This window comes from Temnothorax longispinosus, chromosome 10 (assembly GCF_030848805.1).
Source record: "Temnothorax longispinosus isolate EJ_2023e chromosome 10, Tlon_JGU_v1, whole genome shotgun sequence".
In the NCBI taxonomy this organism is placed as follows: domain Eukaryota; kingdom Metazoa; phylum Arthropoda; class Insecta; order Hymenoptera; family Formicidae; genus Temnothorax; species Temnothorax longispinosus.
This window is the reverse complement of record NC_092367.1, coordinates 19,257,589-19,282,080: the sequence shown is the minus strand read 5'-3', so window position 1 is coordinate 19,282,080 and position 24,492 is coordinate 19,257,589. Positions and strand designations below refer to the sequence as shown.

Below are 24,492 nucleotides of genomic sequence, written 5' to 3'. Positions count from 1 at the left end.
CGAACTGCACCTTTCCGTAAAGTGCACCTCCGCTCCGTCATATGTTTAATTCCAAAGGAATTTTTATTATTATTTATTTTTACAGATTTACTTATAGCGATAGTAATATACAGACTATTAAATTAAATAAATTTTTTTATTAATAAATTGCATAAGTGCTAAATTGACTTGCACGTTTTTGAAAAGCGCACCATGTTAGTTTGAAAATGGCGGATGTGCAAACAGGAATCATAACATTACATTTTTGGACGCATTGTTGACTGTGAAAATAAACGGGCATTCTCGACGATCGGCTTGGAAGTATTCCTGTAGTGAGCATCATAAATCTCTCATTAAAATTAAGACAGCATTTACGAATGAAGAATTGAAAGTTGTTCGACAATCGTATGGGTATTCCCTAGAAAAGACGTCCAGCTATTTTCTTCTTGATCGTGTGGCGCAAGAAAAAATAAAAGTGACCTATGACTCGTGGTGTCAACAATGACATTTGTTCGTTCGCCCGCATAATTTGCAAAACGGTAACCTCCGTACCAGCTCGTCGCGTGTTCACCTCGGAACGGGAGAAAAGCGAGAGCCCAGGAGGAGATTCACGTGTTCTGGAACTCGAGAAGAGGCGGAGGAGTCGAAGATTGAATACCGTGTTGAGAGTAGAGTAGCCCTTGGAACCGAGTCGGTCTATTTAATTATGATAGCCATGGAGCTGTTGTTCGGGGTACAAATAAATTCCGAAATGGTCATGCCAATCACGCTCAGCGGCGTAAACCTGAAGACGAAAGTGGAGACGCTGAAGCAGGAAGCCGCGGAAAGGTGGAATCTGCCCAAGGATTCATTTGGTAAAAATGATTTTTGCGTTATTTGGAGATTGGGTCTTTTGTCACATGACTCTTTGTACTCTTTGTTTACTCGATCCTAAGTTTAACATCAGATTCTTTGAATCTCTGGTATATCTGAAATGTGTATCGAGGCATTTAGCTATTACAAATTTTTATTGAATTAGCTTTGTTTTCAATTCTTAATAGATTGGCCTTGTTTTTTTTTTTAAGGAAAGATTAACTCTAATTTAGTCAAAGAAAATATGATTAAAATTCAGGGTCCTTGAAACATTCTGTTTAATCTGTTATGAAATAAATTCAACTAATCTTTGATAACGCGATACTGATGATTATTGATTGTCTTCTTTTTCCTTTAGAATTTATTTATTGTGGGCTTGTACTTGAGGATGACGCAACGGTGGAATCTATTGGATTGAAAAATGGATCAATGGTACATGCATTACAGAAGAAAGAACCAGAATCATCAATATTGAACAAACATATATCAGAAGATTGCATATTACAACTGGCATCGGCATTTAAGTCTTTCAATGAGACACCTGCGTTTAGAAGCGCTCTGCATGTAATTATCGTTTAAATAATGATTCTGCTTGTTATGTCTTTTTATATTAAATTATATGATTAATTATTGTCATGTATTGTTAGAGGAAACTTTTATAAATAAACATTTTTGATGTGTTTCAGCGTTTAAGTAAAAGGCCAGAGGTGATAGACAATATAATTTCTTCTTCTCCTGGATTACACGAGGATGCAGTCGCTATTGCCATGTTACAGGATCCTGATTTAATGGCGCATTTTATAGATGTTGACACTGTCAGAAGGTGATTAGTGATTTTAATCAGTATCTCTCTGTGTTCAGAAATTTTATGCAAACAGCACATTTCTCGAAGAAATACATTCTTATTTTACATCTGGTTTGTAGCGTGAATATGGATTTAAACTTTTTTTTCATATATTTAGAATTGCAGAACTGCATCCGGTATTAATTGAGGCGGCGCAGAATATCGCGGCGGCTGTGCACGAGGAAGCGCACAACGCAGCCTCCAGCGGCTCCTCCAGCAGTTCCGTGGCCAGTTCGCAGCCCACCACCGCACGTTCCTACAGCATGGATAGTATGAGCCTCGAGGAAGAAATGGCGCGTGACATCGCTCACTTTTTCGCTACGCAGCCTGTAAACGATAGCAATTTGCGTTTTCCTAACGCGTTGCCGGCCGCAAATTCACAGCGACCGGACAATCCACCGTCCTCCACATCCGAGAGCGCCAATCAACCCCCGGCCGAGAATCAGAGCACCGGCGTGATAACGTCGCAAATGTTCATGGAAGCTATGAGACAAGCCGCGCTGGCGACCAATTCGAATCCACAGCAGCCGGTCACGTCGCCGGCGACCTCCTTGTCACCGGTGTTACCGCTATTTTCGCCACCGATCAACGATCTGCAGCGGCAATTGGCACAGATGCACGAGATGGGTCTTCAAGACGACACCGTAAACATTCAAGCGTTGCAGTTTACCAATGGCGACGTGCAGGCGGCCATCGAACTCGTGTTTAGTGGTTTCTATGATAATTAATGGACAGGAACGATGAAACAAGGTAATATAAGTGATTACAGTTTGTACAAATGGTGTCTCAGAAAAAACAGTGTTTTCCAGATGAATCAGCTTGGACATCCATGACACGTGTTCTCAATTTGTAACATAGGTTGATGCTGAGTCATAGAGAATGTGTTCAAGATGTTTGTGAAATATACTGCTTAACGAAGACATTTTTATATAATTTTTAAGGTACATTGTTCATTGATGCTAATAATATAGAAAGATCTTTGAACTTTTATCTTTCAAGAACTCGTATAAAGACTTATTCTAATTTCTCAGAGTGCGAAAGAATACGATGTATTTCGTTATTAACATCGACGCAGAAAATATATCAAGAAAATTGATGTTATGTATATTAAGAAAATTTTGTTTAATGAAATTCTACTTTTGCTAAATGCTATGTATGAATTTTTATATTTCCGACAATTTTGCATTTATGTATATTGTTCAAGCGAAACTGACTTTTACTTCTTCCATGTAACGTTTTTGCACTGTTACAATATGAATGAACCAATACATTCGGACATATCACACATATGTTGTAGTTATCTCCAAATTCTAATCATTACTGATATATGGTTTATGAAATTGTTATCTCTTTCGTTTTTTTTTTGCAAAGTCGTCAGAAATTCAATCGAATAACATAAATTTAACATATTTGAATAAAAATCAATGTAAATATACATATGTCTGTATGTGCATATATACGTACATATGAACTTTGATAAGATTTCTGTCTTTCTTTCTCCTTTTTTTATCTCTCTGTCTCTATCTCTATAATATTACTATCGTGGCAATTTTTTTATAGCATTGTTATTAATTTAAATGCCAAACAATTATTTTATATATATATATATATATATATATATATATACATATATATATAAGAAAATTTTGCTTCACAGAGCTGCAACGTAAGAATTAAAATTGTGATAGGGGTTTTTGTTCAGCACATGCGAGCCACGTGGAATAACGCTTCAATATGTAGATATATCAGTGCCAAATGCTCGGGATAAATGCGTCATGCATGACAACAGTGTAGCGCGGTTAACGCGAAATCGAATGCGTCGCGAAAACCACCCACACAACCACATGTAAGTGTCACATCTTTAAGTACCGAGTCATCATTTGAGAATCTGTAGGATTTTAAGTGACGTTATAAATGACGTTCAATTAAGACTTATCTGATTATTCACGAGAGATCCAAGAACAGTTACATTGGGAAATGCAATTCTGACATTATGCAAGTTGTGTTCTGACTCATTAATGATAATTTTATTTATCTCTGTAGGATATCTGTAGAATACGATTATAATAGTATATGAAATTATTGCCAGTTGGAGCAAATTCTACACAAATAAGAAATTCACTCGAGAAATTATTTGAATGTATTTTTGGAGATAGTTTATATATAAGCATATATAAAATAATCCACATGAATTTCAACGATTGACAACAATGACAACGTTTTCTTTTTAAAAATCAAGTTATCCTAGTTTGTTTTCTAGGCACATATATATACAATGTCTAATCCTATACATAGCATTTTGAATATTATACAATTTCACGCAAATTATCAATAAAGATATCAGACACGGTAGGACTGTATCTACAGATTGTGTAAAGAGCGAGTTCACATTACAGAATTTGCAAGAGGGGTGCAGTCCCCGCGCGATACAATACTGCCCACCGGCGACGCCGACGGTGCGTTGGTGCGTGTGCCGGTCTGCCGGTCCCTGCTCACGCATCGGAGCGAGTCAGCGAGTGTCGCGAGGCCCGAGGTAAAGGGGATTTCTGCAACGGTCCGTCACGTCAGTAAGAATCGGGATTTCGCGTGGTTCGGACGTGCAGAGACGGCGGAGTCTCCCCACAGTTCACAGTCGCAAGTGACACGAGCAGCACGTGCTCGCGACGTCTGGCGTGCACGCGCACTCATCGATTCACACGTACGTACGTCGAATACACACGCACACCCGAGGCACACGTGTCTAGTGTCGACCCTGCCGGTCGGCGGTCAGTGCCGGTTGAAGAGACGCCAACAGCGAAAGGCTTTCAATCGGTAGTCCGTTGTTCTCGGCGCAATGATCGAGGTTTCGAAAAGCCCAGTAGCTGGATAGAGCACAGAAAAAAACGATACATTATATCTCGACAGGAACTGGAGATAAATATATATAGGGTGCGAGGTTATGAGGAAGCCGCAAATCTGACGTTTGGAAGGATTCTTTGCCTACAGGATTGCGAGTTTAGCGAACGAGAAGGTGAACAGTCAAAGATCGAGTTTTTCGCCATGCATTCAACGCTAAATACGGTTTGCGGTTTCGAATTTTATCTTATAAATATGCAATTCTTTAACTTCTCCCTTTTAGCAGAAGACATATTTCTCTTCTGCTACCCAGAAATTTTACGCTCGGCTGACGTTTGGAGGCGACAGGAGACGGATGACCAGTCTGGACACTCTGGACTGGACCAACCGCGTTTAGCGTCGAATGCGCGGCGAGAATGCGGTCCCTCGATTTCGCCGGGGCGGGCGGCCAAACGAGCCGGTCGCGTGCGAGAGCGAACGCGTGGAGGCACAGGGCCGGTTTAAGATTTAAGATACTCTCTGTTATTCGTTGAGACTCACCGTTAAGCAACTTTCTGTTTTTTCCACTCCTGTTTTTCATTAGTAGTATCAATTTGAGATTAGACGATGACAAAACAGTTTGCTCAACCAAGATTATCCTTTGTTTACAGAATCACTCCTATTATACTTGTAGATGAAAAAATTATTCAAGACTGTATATGTTCTTTCTTTAGGATATCTAGATTAATATTATTATTGTTATGTGAAATGGTGTAAATTGATGTAAAAGTTTTCTTGGGAAACGGAAAAGTCTAGCTCTTGCATCAAATTTTAACTAAACAACTAAAACTCAATATATTACTTTTTCGATTACCGTTCGTTTTCTTATGTCAAAAAGACGGCTATATCGTTTGCTGTTAGCCTTGCACCGGCCCTGTGTGGAAACGTTTGCATTCGCAATAAAGGCCGCGGCACCGTTCGCGATCGGTCGGCGTTGCTAAGCGCGCCGACGATTTTTTAAAAGTCCGTCCGCCTCTTCTAACATCCTCTGTTCCGCGATTTCGCGCGAAGTGATGTTTTACCCTGTCTCTTGTATCTCGTTTAATCTCTCAATTTTTATCTGGCGCGATCGAAAGAATATATTAATTGTCTCCAAAGAAGCGAACGAAGTGTTCGGTTTCTACGCTTTACACTTCTTTCTATCATCACAATCTTCATTTGAAAATTATATTATGAGATAACGTATAAGCAGGATGGTCTCCAAAATCTAGAATGTGCTCCAACAAGATGCAATGAATCTTTGATGAAATTCATGTTGGTTAGTTCTTTTTAAACAGATTTTTTATTTCCTTTGACTTGCTTTTCTTCACCAGTATTTTGAAACTATTATATGTTGTACAAAGAAAGATCGAGACCCTGTCAAAATTAAAGATTCATTTTTTTATGAAGCCACTTCGTAAATCTCGCTCGTATACCTTGTTCTTAAAACAAAACGAGAACCGAGGGAATAAACGATATGCAAACAGATAGAATCGGTTCGAGGAACAACCTTCGATTCGTAAGAGCGAAATCTGAAGAGCAAGGCGAAAGCCCGTAAAATCGTTTCGCGAGACGGAGAGCACTCGACCTTCGTTTATAAAGACAAAATTCGAAGAATCGAGCGAAAGGCCGCAAACTCGACGCCGTGAAGTCGACGCCGCGAAGTCGATGCCACGTAGAACACATAAGACGTGGATCTTTGATTGTAGAAACAATCCAAGGTACTGGCCTGCCTACGGCGATTGCAAACTTTCGAAATAAATGGTAGTTAGCAACGAGATCAAAGAACGAGCTGATCGACTGAATTTTACAGTTCTTAATACCTTATTCATCTTCGAACTAGCGCTATCTGAGTTTAGAGTTTGTTTAGTAAACCATTGACCACTGTGAGTTACATTTTTAGCAAAGTTATATTTAACGATATGTATCATTTTTTCTCATTATAAACTTTCTTTATTGCAGTTGTTTATACGATGCATTGCTAATTGTGGCCACGGTGGAATTTTTAACGTCACTAGAATTTGGTTCGATTTCTTTTTTTACTTACATTCTCGGATAAATTTAGAAAATGAGTTCTATGGAAACTTTTGAAGATATTATTTATATTTATAACAAATTAGTTTTAGGTAGTGTCCATGTTGGTTGAATTTGATAGAAATATGCAGAGAGAAAGAGAGAGGGTCGGCGTTTAAAGCCATCGCTACTAGGAATTTCGCGGTCGAATCGTTGGGATAAGATTCTTATCTTACCTAATGGGAAATGATGGGATAGGAAGCAAAAAGCGGTAGCACTGGCCGAGAATAGAGCAGATTACAGTTCGAGCTTCTGGAACGTTCAACCTCTCTCTCTCTTTCTATGAAAAAAGAACCTCGGCATTTCCTCGAAGTCTTTAGAATTTCCGGCTATTTGTAAACCTCTGATGTAGCTTAATTCTTAGGAATTAACTTCCATCAATGACAAAGTGTTAATCTAATCTTTTGAATAACGGATTATAAAAAAAAATATTTTTGAACAGGTGTCCATTCTTGGAACAGTTCGCATTCGATTATTCGCCGGATCTTTTTTATAATCTGAGAAACATGATTAATTTTATATCGAGGCTTTTAATCAATTTAATTTGTTCAATTTATTAATTTACTCATTTATTAACGCATTCAATTTATTAAATGCATACCAATTTAATAACACCTAAATTATAACAGAACATGTAATTTTCGCCCTAATATAGATATTAAAATATTTTCTTTTCATCCGGCATGAAATGATACAATCGTGCGACACGACAGTAATAATTCGCGTGTAGATGATTAAAATATTTATTTGTTTCGATAAATAATAATTTATAGACAGCCACGAGTAGGCTCGTCAGTGAAAACATCTTCCCCGTGGATTTCGGTGACGCCAGCTGATGATGCTCGCCACGCTTCGCTGCTAGCGATGAATGCTCCCATAAAAAAAAGAAAGAAAAAAATACAAGAGCAGGCGTGGTCTACGAGGACCACATGGCTCGCGGCCGCATTCATGCGAAAGTTTGTAATTCCAATTGCACCGACAAATGGTTGTTTTACTTGTTTTACTTGTAGGTCTCTTTAGACTTTAGAATAGCTAGCGCAGCATCGACATTGGATCATGTCTTGTCGGAAAGGACGGAATGGCAGTCTCGATCAGGATGCGCTAGGAATGTCCATTGTCCAGATTGTATTGTTCCGCAATGGTTTGCACGTAAATGGGCCTGCTGGCGTCATCGAGATACGATCGTCAAATAAATTGCAGGCTGCAGGTTGACGCGCTTTCGTTTCGCAGGTTTTTTTTTATTGCAGTTTTCTTGCTCCTCTTTTCGCGGCCCTAAAGCCTTATGTCTTGCGTTGAAGCACCAGTTAACGGTTTACGGTTGAATAATAACGCGTCCAGTTTGAGCTCGCCGCAAACTGGTTTATTCAAATTCGAGCCGCGGCCGGTTGATGGCCGATACAGAATAAAACCCGGCGCGATCCGGAGGCGGTTTAATAAAGATTTCCCGTCAATTAAGTATGGATTTGAATCCGAGCGTGAACCGGTTTAAACCACTCCTCGGCGGAGTTAATATCCGGTTATGTCGCATTAAAACCCTTTACGCGGAATAGAGAGCGATCGTCAACGTAACATTGTTAAACGATATCTCTTTTTTGTATGCGGTGAAACTGAAGTTAATGAAACGTTACAAGAAACGATACACAATTATCGCTAATCAAGGATATTTAAGATTAACGGCACATACGTCCGTTTCATTTCAAGAACTTGTCGGGATTTATATTTAAGAGTTTGTTATTATTATTTTACTGTGGCTTTGAATGGCTTCTAACATCTGTAATTTGTAATTTGTGTGATTTAAGAGTTTATTATAATTCGGGATAAAATTTCCAGCTGCCGAACGTCTCCCTGGAACTACTAATCAGGATCAGGAACTAATCGGCAATTCTAAGAAATATCTAAGAAATACGAGAGGACATTAGACATTCTTCGCGCATCGCCGCGCTATTAGATGATAATGATTCGAAAATCGTCGCTATCTATTCGACGATTAGCATATTTCGTCGCCGGGTAATCCACGATTGCAAGAATAACTGGGAAAATCATTTCATCAACGAACTGATTGGCAATCTTTCAATTTTCGATAATAATTCCCTCTTTTTTCTCGGTTCTGGCGCAGTAATTGAGATGAAGACGCATTTCGGAAGTCGAAGAGGAAAATTGTCTCAAAAATTTCGACTGTACCATTCAATGGCGGGACTCGTCGGGCATCGCGCCGTAGATTTTTATCTCTCTCAAGATTGGTATTCTTTTCCATCAGATTTGCTTCTTTTTATTTTCTTTCAACGCAATCCGCCGACGATTTATCTCGGGCTGATTCGCGCCTCGCGGACGCCGCGACGGCCTTAAAATCGACGCGATCGCGATAATAAAGAGGCGCGCTGTTCGACGAAGTCAAACAGTTCGATCCCGCGATTCGAGGATCGTTTGCCCTCGCGTCGTTTGTTTAGCTGCTAATAATTAAGACATGGTCACGGCACTCATATGCGGCCGATTTGGTGCCCGTTGGCGCGGCGCAAACAATAGGCGCGATCGGAGGACATAATGAGGGAAATTACGTTGACGCTCGCGTCAACTCCTCGCGAATTAAATTCAGATGTCACGTCGAATTAATTAGTCACGCTCGCAACGCTAGTCGATTGACGCACACGTGGAATATCGGTAGCGTATTAACGTCAGTCGACTTCGTGCCTCGCGATGATCGCATACATTATAAAAGGCATTAATCGTTTCACCAGTATAAAGATAAAAAACTGTGTTAATTTATCTTAAATTATATAAAAACGCGACAGTAATTTTATCACTGTTTAAACTCTAGAGCTTGTGGAAATACAGAAAGAACTAAGAATCTTTCTAGCTATAATTATGTAATGATTGTAATTGTATTGTCGCTTTCAAATTTTTTTGTATTTTCTTTCTGTAGTTTTAAGAACGAAGAGATTTATCACGAGGTCCGCTGAAGATATATAATTAGTATCCCTGTTCGGGATTACAGAGGAACACTTCGTGTTTGTGCAGCGAGTGCATACGGTGTAGATCCTTGTACCGCGATTAAGGACGACGATATTACCGGCTTCGTAATCGCCACGGTGACAATGATTCGATAGTCTGACTGCCGGAAAGCGCTGTCACACGTGCATCCGCGTGGGAACGAGGCGACGTGTCACGGATATGGAAAACGACCAAGCGCGGTCTGTTTTTTCAGTAATTAGATGAATTAGTGTATTAAACCCACCAGGGATCAAAGATAATCGCGAACGACGAGGCAAGGGTAATTTCATAATAATTGACACACCCACGCGCGGTGTACCTTAATTGTCGCGAGGTGGACAAGGCCAAAGGTCTCCGCTTTGTGTCTCACCTTGAACCCTTGAGGGAAGCTTTTTTGTTTCGGACTTCTCAGAAAAGATCTTTCTCAGGAAAAAATTAATCTCTTACTTTTGGGGGCAGGATACTGATAGCAACAGTTTGTACGCTTATTCTGTAGCGCTCGAGTATTAAACATTAATTTTCAGCAGTAATCGACTTTTAATAACATGTCGTTAGAAACGAATATTAATAGTCAGTGATATTGGTTCTGGTTTTAATTGTGACACATTCATGCGTAGGCTATTCTAAGAAAATTTATCTGAAGATCGAGTTCGTCTTGTAGATAAAATTGGGAATTCAATGTTTTGTCAGAAATACCTCGTCCATTATTAGATTCGCTGAAATGTCCACTCTTTTAATATCTTCCATGTCGAGATATTTCGCTGGAATTTCAAATATGGACACGATTAATATAATATAGACACAAGCATTTCGTATGAGACAAGCGTATTTGATTAAGTCTTATCAAACATTATGTCAAGTCGAATGAGCTGATGTATGCTTTAATTTTTAGTAGGTGCGGCATAGTATTTTATTTTTGTTTTTTAACTATCGTAATTATATAATATCGAATCAATCTATTAATTTAAAATATTATCTAGTACTGTTAAGTATAATGTTTTATAATTAACAGGCAGAATCTTTTTGTAGATACGTGATATTACATTAAAGTATATCTTGTAAAACAACACGATTATATATCATTTAAAATGTCTTTTATTCAATACAACGATATATGTTAACATAATAATAATAGTTAGTGCGATGAAATTTTTCTAAAAACGAAAGGATAAATATAACATTCGAATAATGATTGTCGACAGGTGACCGCATCGGATGTTATCGGGCGACCGCCTTGGCGAATCGATAAATTCTCGAAGAGGAAACCGGAGAGAAATTAGATTGCCGTTTGATCGACCATTGTACACACGGCCACTCGATCCTCGGAGCTACCGAATCGCAGTGCGGTGTCTAATATAAGTCACTGTGCGAGCAGAAGGAAAGGAAGAAGTGCGAGTAAAAAAGCAGCAGAGACATGGCGCACGAAAACGGAATAAACGGCGGCGATACCGACTCGGAGTCGGTGGAGTTGAATCCTCTGAGGAGAACCAGATTCCACGTGAATCGGGTCGACAGTCTCGAAGGTCGGGCCAGTCTTCTTGGCGAGCAGGAGACCAAGAAGTCTCTCAGATATATGACCAGAGAGGCCCTGCCCAGGCTAGACAATTACAGGAACATCATGAGCATCCAGGCGGCCCACAGACCCTCCTTGGATGAGTTGCACAATCCCACTCTCCTCAACAAGGTGAGGCCTTAATGACTTCTCCGAAGGCAACATTGTTGCCGCGCGAATCGAACACTTTTTCATCATTGATACAATATGTTTTTGGCGTGCGAAAAGTTCGGTATGATATCCGGAATCTTTCGGCACAAAATTTCGGGCGAAATTAATGCGCCACGCATCTCTTTGCTATGCAGTTTATATTATACAATCGCTACTTTGCTTATTCGTTTACAGTTTACACGATCGATTGAATTTGTCTCTACGTAAAAAAAAAATAAACATTTGCGAGTGTCATACAACACGCTGCAGTATAAAATGATTATATCGTCTAGAATTTTTATTATGCGAGACGCTTTACACAATGACGACATAGCAAAGATTGCAAGAAATGTTAATATTCCATATGATTACGGTACAAGAATGAAGCGAAAAGTACGGGACATTGGCGATAAGCCGAAACTCAATAACGATAACGAATGACACATCGCGAGGAAAGTTCGCGTATTGCGTGTCGTGTTTATAATTGTTCGTTCATTAATGTGATTAAAATTGATAATTTTGTTTACGATAAAAATCTGCCAGGTCGACAGACATGCGAGTGTCGAGTTGCATAATGAACTTCTCGGAAGGATAAAGTTCAGTCGTGAAGAGAGAAATGTTCAAACGTAAGAAAGCCTTACGTGGGAAGGGTTAAGCCGCGGCGCCGCGGTAAAAGGCAGATACACGCATGTACACGCATACGGGTGCGAGATAAATGTAAATCTATCAGTACACCGGTACGCGTCGAGCAAATCCTTGAATAATACACGCGTTCTCGCGTGGCGGAGATGCGTCACACGTGTATTCTGACATTCACCCGCTTCTCAATTTTTCGCTCGTTATCTACGGCCCCGTTCTCTCGCGTAGAATGAATATCTAAAATTAAACAGGAATCTTACATGCGGGCTGTGTGTAATGTGTAGTATCTGCCGCCGTATGATTATAGCTCCACGCGTTTCTATGTATATGCTCCAGAAGATAGCCCAAGGAAGCGTACACGCTAGTAGCACGATCGGATTTCCTGTGTAATAAAATTTGATTTTTGCCTTATTAAATTATTTAAATTAATAATTTAAATTAATAATTAATAAGAAAGATGAAGTTGCATGCGTAATCGTTACAAATTCATTTTAATTAATTTGTTTTTCAATTTTCTTTAAATATATTTCGGTCCAAGCTCTGCAGAAAGTGACTTCAGAGAAATAAAAACTTATTTATGTTTGTTTACGACTAAAAATTTTGCTATGTAAATAGAAATTTCGTTTTATCCGTTATCACCTCGGCTATCACTGATGTTATCACTGAGCTCTTTTTCTAGGATAGCGATCAGTATACAGCGCGTAATACGATAGCACGTGCGTGCCCCTTTGTTTTGCCAGCGTGGTCGACACACGGTATTAATTACGCTCGCTCGAATGATTCGTAAATCATCGCACAATTGCAGAGATTGTTAATTGTGCAATTAACTCGCCGTTGAACGCAAGCGTGGCGCCGAGATTCCGTCCCCGGCAAAAGTCAGGCGGAAAAGTTCTTCGATTTATTTATCTGTCCGTTCGAGCGAGAATAGAAAACGCGATATCGCGAACGTAAATATGAAACGTACCACTGAATTTTTATTGCCTTATGTGATGATTCGTCGACAACGGCACGACTTTACGATGCCACGGAGCACCGTTATCAAGCGGTGTAACACCGGTGTAACGCGACATCAAATATTTGCAGTGACTACTTTCGAGCACGTAGTTTGTATTTTTAGGAGTATTGTTCCAGATATACGACACACGGATGTTGCACTAATTGCAATTGCACAATGATGACTAAAATTAAACAAGTCTAATCTCTAATTTAGTATTAATTACGTATCTTCTTTGTAATTTATTATTGGACATAATATTTTTTTACAAGCATTATTTACGTGACAAATATTCGTAGAATTATTAATGGTTAAAATCTATGTTTCTCTGTTTCTCAATAACTTATTAATTTTTTTCATGTAATTTGGATGTTTAGTTTTACGTCACTTACAATTGGATGGAGAGTCTTGTCCTAATTCGGAATGTCATCATCGATGTAGCAATGATTGCAATCATACATGTATTGCATTTTCAAGCGAATTAACGCGGGTAGAGAAGATGACTCAGTTAGAGATTCATTACGCGCAACATTCTTTTTGTGCTATGAATCAGTCTGGTACGCCCAAAAACGTTATCCAAGCGTGAAGCGAATGCCAATTGTCCTTGTGATACTTCAGATACGAACGTATATCGTACGGTCGGGTTTGGTAATGCTGCCCATTTCCGCTGGGCAATGCCCGTAAGAATTTTTATTTGCTCAGCAATTTTAAAATTCTTGCAAGGCAAAAATAATGCAGACCTTTATTTATCTAACGTTTTGCATGCGATAAATATTTGCACTGTTGCGAAAAATAATACGGTTCCATCATACATATTACTTTTTAAATTCCGAAAGGACACTGCACTTTTGTCTTTTAAAATAATTAACGCTCTTGCAATTGCAAGTTTGAGAGATTTACATGTCGCGCAATTAGTAAAAAATATATACAGGCTCCTCGGTACAATAAATTCAATCAAATAGGACCGTGAACATAAAGGATTTCTTTACTGTCAATATTTTATAGATTATAAAAAACTATTTAGATAGTTCATACGAGAAGAGACTCACGACTAAAGAGAAAGGGGATAAAACTACACGATTGACCGCTTACGTGAAGGAATGACATGATTGCATACTGGGTCACGGAGAATAAGTATATATGTATTTAAACAAATTCAGAAAAAACGTCACGTAGGCCATGGCTTACACTCTGCATGGCATAAATATTAACGAACCGTCTTGTGCCAGTAAGAAACTAATCGGAAAACACTTACACGCGCGAACTCTAAAATGTTACGAAATATATTTTGAAATCTATTGAAGAAATCAATGTATTTTATTAATAAAAAATGCATTCTAATATAACGAAAAAATATCAACAGACATTAAAAAGATATTCAGAAGTGTAATTCAGAGTGTACTATAAATAATAACTGAAAAATATGTATATAATATTAGCGTAAATTGCGAAAATAGCGAAAAAATTTCAGATAGCGGATATGCTTGCAATGGACAGATAATAAATAAAATAATACATGTACATTACAACACACTGTGACGCAATGCGAGAAGTATATGGAAAATGTCGAGTTCAACGTGTTAAGTTGAATTATCTATGCAACAGATGTTGCGCCGTTAGTCACGCTTCGTTAATGCGAGCGAGGAAGTTTTTCAGACGTGGATTACAGAGTACACGTTGCAATACAGTATACATGTGACTCGCCGCGGTACATAACTGTTGGGTCAAAACTGAGGACCCGTCACGTTCGCTCGGGCAATTAAAGCCCGTCGCTCGAGATGATGACAAATACCCCAATCAGCTCGCCACGCGCTTAAGACGACGTAATTCCCGTCCGAGGAATCAATCCCTACGAAAGATCCAGAATTGTGACACTTGGAGGATCAAATGGACCCATTTGTCACGTGTTACGTTGATAAATATCGCGATAATTAGATAAACGAATTTATGTCACGAGTTCTCGTCGTAACTGGACTGTTAATAATTGAGCGACATGTCTCTCACATGTCTTGTCATGTGACTCACTTTTTCGGGTCAGGCTGATGTTGTTAATTGGCTGTAATTAGCGATTTTTTACTTCTATTTGGATCGTAGCTCTATGCGATACAAATAAGAGAAGTTGATTACCTGCACTAGAGTATTAAAGGTCATTGTTATACTAGGTTTAAGTGTTAATTACATTTGAAAAGATAGCGAGACAAATTTAACAGATTCACAATAAAGAAATACCTTCGCAAACATTTGCAGACACATTTCCCATAAAAAGAAACGTTATATTTTGATAAGAATTTGATGTAAATTGAACCAAATGGATCTGTATCTATGTCCTGCACTCAACGGGATATACATTTGTCTTAATGTCAATATCGTTTACCGCTATTTACACGCGAGATTGATTCTTAATACACTACTGTATCGATAGCGTGACATGTTATGTTGAGTTGGCATATTGTAAAAAAAAATTTTCAATTTAATCCCGTGATGCCTATCATTATAAAAAATTTCCAGAATTGCAAGTAATTATAATTACTAAATGAGAATAGTGCAAAAAGTTTCAATGACTACATTTCGCGATCGCAATTGACAGATCGGCTGTCAGTCAAAATTAGATCTATCACGCGAGGTGGATTTCCGTTCAAATCTTTAAAGATTGTTTCTTATGCTTTACGTAAAATTGATGCAACATAAAGAGGATACAGATATAGAAGTTATGCTGTCAAATATTTTTTTATTTTTTTAGAATTCTCTGTTACTCACATGGTTTTGCGAACGACTTGAACGATTGAATCGTACGTTTACACTTGTAGCTCGATGTGGCAGTGTCAATGGGCACAGTAAAAAGCGTACTCCGAATAAATCACGAGCCTCTGACAGATAAGCGTGTTACATTATTTGAATACGCTCGTGGCATATCGTAGTGGAAGATATGAGTATATCGCGAGGAGCATATGTATGAAAGAAGGTTTACTGTATAGAGGGTCTTTATTCTTTCTCTGTGTCGTACACCGTCGTAAACCATTTATGCTCCTTGTGTGCGTACGATACGTACGATGTATGTGTAAATGCTTGATTGAAAAGTTTCGGGTTTAGTCTTTGCAATTTTCGATCGACTGTACTCTAAGGGTCGCAAGAATTAGTAATTAAATTTACAGCAGTTTCCTGTGAAATTACTGGAAACACGAAAAGAAACAAGAAACCTTGATAACTAATCTGAATCATTATTTGCGATAATTCATGTAGTAAAACTTTCACGTGGAAATATATTGACTTAATTTATTGATAAGAAGATTCTCTTTTACTATTGCTGTTTTTAAAAGTTTGTCTATTTTTTAAATAGTGTTATATATTTTTTACAAGTTTTTACGATAGGAATAAAAAGATAAATTTTTTGTAATATAATAGATGTTCAAATAAGAGAAGGGTCGACTTATAGCAGAAGAATTAAGAAATTCGGCAATTTAAAATGCAGAAAATGAAGTAGAAAGACAAAATTGTGAAGTTGATTTTATGGAGATGTGCAAGGATAATTTTACACGATAATACCGGAGCTCAATGCAAGGATATTCGAGGATGTAATGGAAAATCACGGAATGGATTAATCTGAGATAGAGAGAGTTCTACATAAGTCTTCAAGAGAACAAGTTGCAATCCAATCAAAATCGAATTGACAACAATTGATCCAGTCCTTGTTATTAATCACTCATCTGATGATGTAAATTATTATACACAAACGATTCTCTACAGCATCTATTCTCTACAGCAACCACGTTTGCGTTGATATTTTAAAAGTTTCGATTTAACTCTTCGATTACTCATTCGTTTCCGAGGCTTCTGTAAATGTTTCAGCAAAGCTCGTTCCGTCCGGAAGTCATTAATCATCGATAACGATTGTTGGTGCTTTTAAACATACGTTATAAGACAAGAAGATGAGGACTTAAACGTTTTTCAGACACGATGTCTCAGGGATATTTCCAATTTCTTTCTAATTGAGCAATCCTACGTGCAATTCGCAAAAAGTTCCGCGACACCAGACATCGCTGTACCGTTGCCGGTTACACGAGGCTCGGTTACGTAAATCGTTAAGACTTCATTGGCCGAGTGGCGGACCCTTCCTCGAGATCGGAGTCACCTTCAATGCCTTCGATAATCGCCTCTGAATCTCAATTTACGCGCTAATCCGCTCGCCGCGGATCTTACCGGCCAGCTGCTCGGTAAGATGTGAAATCGCCGCCTCTACATCTGTAAGAAATCGTTTGGATTCATTTAGAGAGCTGACCTTGAAGCTTCTCGGTACGTCGATTATCCCATCGGATTGATGAAGACATTATCTCAACGACACGGAGCATAATTACGAGCCGGTCGTATCCTTTATAGGCGCGATTACGCGATACGCGATGTGCATGGAAAAGCAGTCGACTCTGATGGCATACGAAATTGCAACGCTTTGGAAAAACTTTTCCTGAAGAGATTTTGTTAATTTCTTTTTTTTTTTTTATTTTTTTAGCAACTTTAAATCTCGCACAGTTACATGTTCTCACGATGCGCGCGAACGCGGAACGGCAATCCGCAGATCTGCTGACGATGCAGCGGAATAGAGTAGAATAATAGATATGCAGAAATAAAGGACAATGCAATGTGGAAAAGAGGAGACTAAAATGTAGGATAACTATTGCAGATGCGATATAAAAAATGTGATAAATGATGCATTCTTGAAATTAAATGGGAATTACAAGAAAATATTACATTAAAACCGGATAAGAATTAAATAAAAATCTGATCACAATTAAATTTAAACAAGATTTAAATAACGATTGAAGCAAAATTAAATAAAAATTAAACGAATATATATGAAAACAACTTCTACTGATATTGCAAAATCGATACAAAAAATTATCTCTTAATATTATCTCTTATATTTCTTTTAATTTATAAGCGTCAACTTTTTCAACGTTTGTAAATCTCTATACTATTTCTGGGATAAGATTGGTCCTCAGAACATTCAGTTTATCGAACGATTTATTTTCAGGGTTCGGGCTCGCATACGTTAACTGTTCCGCAACTGAAATCCATGGCGCCAGGAGTGAAATTCGGATGGATCCAAGGAGTCCTGATGCGATGTCTCCTCAACATCTGGGGAGTAATGCTTTTTCTGCGACTCTCCTGGGTCGTAGCACAGACCGGAATAGGTGAGTGTCTTATCGTCGAATCATCCTTTCGATTCATTAGATTCTTGAGACTTTAATGTCGTCGATATTGTTTCAGGCCAGGCTATTTTGCTGATTCTCACGACGACAGTAGTCACGACGATCACATCCTTGTCGATGTCGGCGATCAGCACCAACGGTCTCATCAAAGGAGGTGAATGGCCTTATCAAAGAAGCGTTAAATAACGGAATAATAAATATCTACTATATTGGAAGTGAAAAAAGAATGAACAAAAAAATTATTTTTTATAATTTGAGAAGAACACATATTTAATTTAAGTCTGACAGAGAATTAAATTAATTTAATCATCTCACTGCAATATATTCTTTATCGTTGTTTAAAGGTGATTAAAGTCAACGATCGCCTTATCGGATTTTTTTATACGACTGATAATGTTACATATACTAGACTAAATATTTTCGTAATTATTTGCATATGTGCAAACTGTCTCGAAAAATTATTGTATCGATGCAATGGCAACACGGTTAATTGAAACGTGTATATTTCTCCTTTCGCAGGTGGAACCTATTACATGATTTCCAGATCCCTGGGACCTGAGTTCGGCGGATCTATAGGTCTTATATTTTCCTTGGCGAATGCTGTCGCTTGTTCCATGTATGTAGTTGGTTTTTGCGAGAGCTTGGTGGACTGCCTCCGTCCTTTCGACGCCTGCATAATTGATTGTGCAACCTCAGACATCAGGATCATAGGTCTGTAAACGTTCGATTGCACTTTATGGCGCTTTTAATCCCCGTTCTAAAGTCATGTCGAGCGCGACACAAATTAAATTTGCATTGGATTTGCAGGCAGTATAACAATAGTTGTACTTCTGATAATCGTTATAATCGGCATGGAATGGGAGGCAAAGGCCCAAATATTGTTGCTGATAATTCTCCTTGTGGCTATTGGCGATTTCATTATTGGCACCTTCGTGGGCCCCAAGAGCGAGACAGAGAGGGCTAAAGGATTTATTGGATACAATGGTAACGTCGCGTCAACATTTTTATTACGCGTGTTTCCGGCATTACTATCTTACAAATCTATCGTAATTAACAGATATAATTATTAATTTTGTCGTTTTTTTTAATTTACAGCTAAGCTGTTCAAGGAAAATTTATATCCGAACTATAGAAGCCACGAAGGCGTGAAACATAATTTCTTTTCAGTCTTGGCCATTTTTTTCCCAGCGGCAACAGGTATCCTGGCAGGTGCGAATATATCTGGTGACTTGAAGGTGATTTAGTCCTTTCGTCTATGGAGATATTTATAGTTAATGCTTGACTCATGATGTAATTTATGCATCTATTTTATTATTCATTAGTGTTTGCATATTCGATTAAAGTTATCTTCTGTACTGTGATAAAGTGTTTTTCTGTAGATAAATGATAAAAAAATTCGTTTTTTAATCATCATGATTATTGCTGAAATCAGCGAGTATTTTATGTGATGTCAACACGGAAGTTTCGTGCCATTTTTTAATCTTATCTTGAATTTGACAGGATCCGCAAACAGCCATACCGAAAGGCACGCTACTCGCGATTCTCTTGACGTCGTTGTCATACTTAATGATGGCAATTATGGTCGGCGGTACCGTTATGCGAGACGCGTCCGGCAACGTTACTGATTTATGGACGACGTACAATAGCTCTCTTTTGGCCCTGTCAATGCTCGGCGCAGACAATGACACTGAGATTGAAAACAGTACAGTTATCGAAAATATCACTCGCAGTTGGAGTGTATATGGAACGGATTTTAACTGCACCGCAGGATGCAAGTATGGCAGCCACAACAGCTTCGAGGTGCATAAAATTATTAATACAATTCACAAATAAAAGACTGATCTTTGAAGATATTAATTAAATGAAAATAAGAATCACTTTTTAAACTAAAATAAATAATTGCTAATATTTAAGGAGCTGTGGTAATAAAATGATCAATTATTAAGAAATGTTAGATGCAAAAACCAAAATAGACAAGTGACACTGTCAACTATTCGTAGGTGATCCAATTAGTTTCTGGTTTTGGACCTATTATCTATGCCGGCTGCTTCGCGGCGACGATTTCAAGTGCCTTAGCATCGCTGGTCTCAGCACCGAAAGTATTTCAAGCTCTCTGCCTTGACAAATTATATCCGGGAATTTCGTGGTTTAGTGGAGAAAAAGATAAGGAGCCGATTCGCGGTTATTTACTAACTTTCATTATCGCCGTCGCTTTTATTTTGATCGGTGAGTAGTAATTCTACAATACCGAATTTTTACCGAAAAATTTATTTCAGAAACGAATACATACATCATTTTTTTATTTTTTTTCAGGTGAGTTAAACGCGATCGCGCCGCTAATTTCAAACTTCTTCTTGGCTGCCTACACTCTTATCAATTTCAGTACGTTTCATGCTTCCTTGGCTAAGCCAATCGGATGGCGACCAACCTTCAAGGTATTTTAGCGTAAAAATATAACGTTTTTACAGCTTTATTATACTTTAATATGTTATTTTAGTAATAATATTCTGTTATGTTTTTAGTATTACAATATGTGGCTCAGTCTCGCTGGTGCTATCCTTTGCGTTTCTGTGATGTTTCTGATCTCATGGTGGACGGCTCTAATAACATTATGCGCAGTCTTAGCACTGTATTTAGTAGTCTCATACAGAAAACCTGGTAATTTCACACAACAGAAATTTATTTAAGCACTGTTTTTTCCCCGCACTGTGTTCTTTACGAAAGCATATTACAGATGTAAATTGGGGCTCGACCACACAAGCCCAGACTTACAATAACGCGCTGACCGCTGTACAGCAATTGGATCGGGTGGAAGAGCACGTGAAAAATTACAGGCCGCAACTCTTAGTTCTTACTGGCGCGCCTAACGTGAGATCGTCCCTCGTCGACTTCGCTCATCATATTACTAAACATCAGAGTTTATTTATTTGCGGCCATATTATTGAGGTATCGTCTATTTCCATTCCTATCGACTTGATTTGCCCATTTGACAGATAATATATCGTGTATTCGTGTGTTTTAGACGCCCATATCATACAAAACGCGGAACAGTATGATGCAGAACTGTCCTTCCTGGCTCAGGGCAAACAAGATCAAGGCGTTTTACTCGCTAGTGGACAACTCGAATTTCCAAGACGGTGCTACTTCGCTCTTACAAGCCGCTGGACTTGGGAAAATGAGGCCCAATATCCTGCTAATGGGTTACAAGCAAGATTGGGCCACCTGTCAGCGGGAAAATCTGAATATGTACTTCAACGTCATGCAGTAAGTCCTCGTGTGTCACATTTTAATTAACTTGCAATTTCGTAGAGAGATTAATTTGGTAATCTTTTTTGTACTTTGCAGCAAGGCTCTAGATATGCATATAGCAGTGGTGCTTCTTCGGCTTCAGGAAGGCTTAGATTGTAGTGCGGTTGTCGGTGATGTCGAAGATCCAAGGAGACTCTCACCTACTTCGATACCGGGCAATCAGAGTTTCTCGCAGCTTAGTCAAGGTTTTAAAAAAGCTTATATTTTCTTGTTCTTTTATATAGATATATCTAATGTATCTAATATACTTTATGTATATAGCGACATTTAATGATAAATTATTGTTGCAGCTAGCAGCACGTCTGACATATCGATCCCTGGAAGTCCCGCGCCGAGACGTTCGAAAACAATTAACGAATATCCCAATCCGTCTTCTGAGGAGCAGCGCGAAAATCGACCAAATATAGTACCAATTACGAATATACTTAATGTAATAACTAAGTTTCAACGGAAGCATAAGAAGGGTACTATCGATGTATGGTGGCTTTACGATGACGGTGGCTTAACGCTTTTATTACCTTATATTATCAGCACGAGGCGTAATTGGTCTAACAGCAAATTGAGAGTATTTGCACTTGCTAACAAGCACTCTGAACTGGAGTATGAGCAAAGGAGGTAAACATTTTTTATGATGACTTCTAGGAATAATCGCGCGGAATAATCCTTTCGATTAATATTAATTTTTTGTAGTGTGGCAAGTCTCTTGTCGAAATTCCGGATAGACTATTCCGCCTTAAAAGTCATATCGGATATCTCGAAGCCAGCACAAGCCAGTACAAAGACGTTCTTTGACTCGTTAATAGCTGACTTTCAGGAAACAGCCGATTCGAAAAATTCCGACGACGGTATGAATAATTTCTTTATGAGTTTATTCTATGAATAGGATAAAATAAAATAGAACCAACTATATAATATATTGCTGTTAGGCTCTTGTCAGTGTATGTAACAATTTCATTTTTTCATTTTAGATGTTATTAAAGATTCGGAACTTATGGCGATGAAAGAAAAGACCAATAGACATCTTCGTTTGCGCGAATTATTGCTTGAAAATTCCATGGAAGCCAATTTAGTCGTTATGTAAGTATTTATGTCGTGAATTTTATTATATACTGTTTATATAAACACTTAACTATTAACTTTATTATATATTGTTTTCAATAATTGATTTTTTTTTTAGGACACTACCGATGCCTCGGAAAGGTGCTGTATCAGCGCCTCTTTACATGGCGTGGCTAGAAACACTTACACGTGACATGCCACCGTTTTTACTGGTTCGGGGTAATCATACATCGGTTTTAACGTTTTATTCATAATATTAATGTGAAACTGATTGACGAGACGTTTTATACGCAAAGATATAGAACGTTACAGCAATTCACAATAGCGATATCGCAGTATTATAAGCGAAAAGAAAGACTTAATCATTTATATATGCAGAAAAAAATTGATTCGACCATGGCAGAACGAAACATCCAGTGATATATATGTAATAGTGACAAGCTATAATGACAAGTATGCCTTTATTATAATGTGTGGGAAAATGCGTTTGTGAATGAACCACTATTGAAGAATGTGCCTATAATAAGCAATCTCTTGAAAATGTTCAGTCATGTAGTGAGACTGTATTATTTTTTTTTTAAATGACTGAAATATTTCTTGATTCCGAAAAATCTCGACAGTCTCTCTTTAGATGTAAAAAAAGATCAATCATATATTATAAATATTTAAAGTAAAGTGACAATCATAATTTATAGCATTATTTTATCGTTTGTCAAGCAAACTTTTTGTGCCTTATCTTAAATAACGCTATGTTTTATATACAGAAGTATTCAAAACAATTTCGGAAATGTTGGTATTGGGGAATTTAGAAAATTGCACCTTATATATTTAAGAAGGCCAACTATCTTTTTATAAAAACTTTTATATTTCTATATATATTGAACTTATAAATTTTTGACAATCTTTGAATACAGAACACAATTGTAATAAATTTTGTAAATACTACACAACTAATTGCATTAAAAGTTTTGCTTATTTTTATATGTGTGTTTTATAATCTCGATATAATACTTATAAAAGCACGAAGTTCCGTCATGAAAAATAGTATAAAGAGTAAATGCCAATGTTTAAAATAAAGTAATGGTATATAAAAGTTGTAAAAGCATTACAGACGTATAGACCTACTATAAGATAAATTAAACGTTATTGTAGTACAAAATGCTAAACTGTCATAGCGACACTTACAGTGTCAAAGTATATCTCAATTCTATTTCATATCTCTCATCGCGATACTATCAGGGCATCGCCATCTAAGAATGTTTCAAGTATGTTGCACAATGTTTCATATATATGTACTAAGTTTTATACAGAAATTTTATATCGATTTCTGTTTAAACTTTTAATTACGTAACTTCGTTATAACGTAACAACTATCAGTGCTTTTACATTATCGATAACTTTGCGATACATCATTAGATGATACAGAGATATTTATTTGAATGCTTCGATGTGAACACGTTTCAGACTAGTTGCGAATGCATTGCAGGAGTCAGAATACTGATAATACATTATAATATTCTTCCTAATTGCGTAAGCTTTGCAAATTACAAAATGATCTATCGTTGCGCGTGTATGTAGACGTTGGTGCAGTCTTAATTATAATTTGAATTACAGATTAATTTTCATTCAATTCCATATCGTAATAAAAGTCAATATTCCAACCCCTCTATATGTATATATAATGTGTGTATATATATATATATATAAAATCGAATTTTTGTGCCATATTGTGTTTACGTGCCATATCTGTAAAGATCCTGTCGAGAACTATGAGATGTAAATGTAGCCTTATTCTATAATATATTTTTTGGAATATTGTAGGAAAAAAGATGGATAAAGTAAACAATAAATAAAAGAAAAAACGCACAAAGATACTTAGTCATCTAAATAAAAAATCTATAGCTGCAGCTGGAAAGGAAAGTTATATGTGTAAACGAAAAGTTTAAATAAATGACAAGAATAGAGAGATTATCTTGCAAAAAAAGCATAAACATAA

At 37.6% G+C, this 24,492-nt stretch overlaps 2 protein-coding genes and 1 long non-coding RNA gene across 5 annotated transcripts; 2 read left to right on the top strand and 1 right to left on the bottom strand.

Annotated features, from left to right (window-relative positions):
- Positions 1-212: 212 nt before the first annotated feature.
- On the top strand, positions 213-3,157 carry LOC139821026 (ubiquitin-like protein 7). The gene is made up of 4 exons (XM_071791734.1): positions 213-833; positions 1,190-1,395; positions 1,518-1,654; positions 1,794-3,157. Exons 1-4 carry the CDS (start codon positions 686-688, stop codon positions 2,401-2,403), a joined length of 1,101 nt encoding a protein of 366 aa, XP_071647835.1. The 5' UTR covers positions 213-685; the 3' UTR covers positions 2,404-3,157.
- Positions 3,158-3,960: 803 nt separating this feature from the next.
- Ncc69 (sodium chloride cotransporter 69) lies at positions 3,961-24,358 on the top strand. Of its 3 annotated transcripts, none has more exons than XM_071791724.1 (18): positions 3,961-4,373; positions 10,792-11,273; positions 17,951-18,110; positions 18,187-18,282; positions 18,648-18,839; positions 18,936-19,112; positions 19,224-19,363; positions 19,629-19,928; positions 20,129-20,354; positions 20,442-20,563; positions 20,651-20,786; positions 20,863-21,074; positions 21,151-21,392; positions 21,474-21,622; positions 21,728-22,052; positions 22,128-22,282; positions 22,406-22,514; positions 22,615-24,358. In XM_071791724.1, exons 2-18 carry the CDS (start codon positions 11,004-11,006, stop codon positions 22,748-22,750), a joined length of 3,147 nt encoding a protein of 1,048 aa, XP_071647825.1. In that variant the 5' UTR covers positions 3,961-4,373; positions 10,792-11,003; the 3' UTR covers positions 22,751-24,358. The 3 variants fall into 3 exon arrangements, with proteins under 3 accessions (XP_071647825.1, XP_071647826.1, XP_071647827.1); XM_071791725.1 differs by having other exon boundaries at positions 3,961-4,685; XM_071791726.1 differs by lacking the exon at positions 3,961-4,373 and adding an exon at positions 7,539-7,557.
- On the bottom strand, positions 4,399-16,215 carry LOC139821029 (uncharacterized). The gene is made up of 3 exons (XR_011734164.1): positions 15,682-16,215; positions 12,191-12,312; positions 4,399-4,536 (listed from the first exon to the last, which is right to left on the bottom strand). It is a non-coding gene; the product is annotated as an uncharacterized lncRNA (long non-coding RNA).
- Positions 24,359-24,492: the final 134 nt, after the last annotated feature.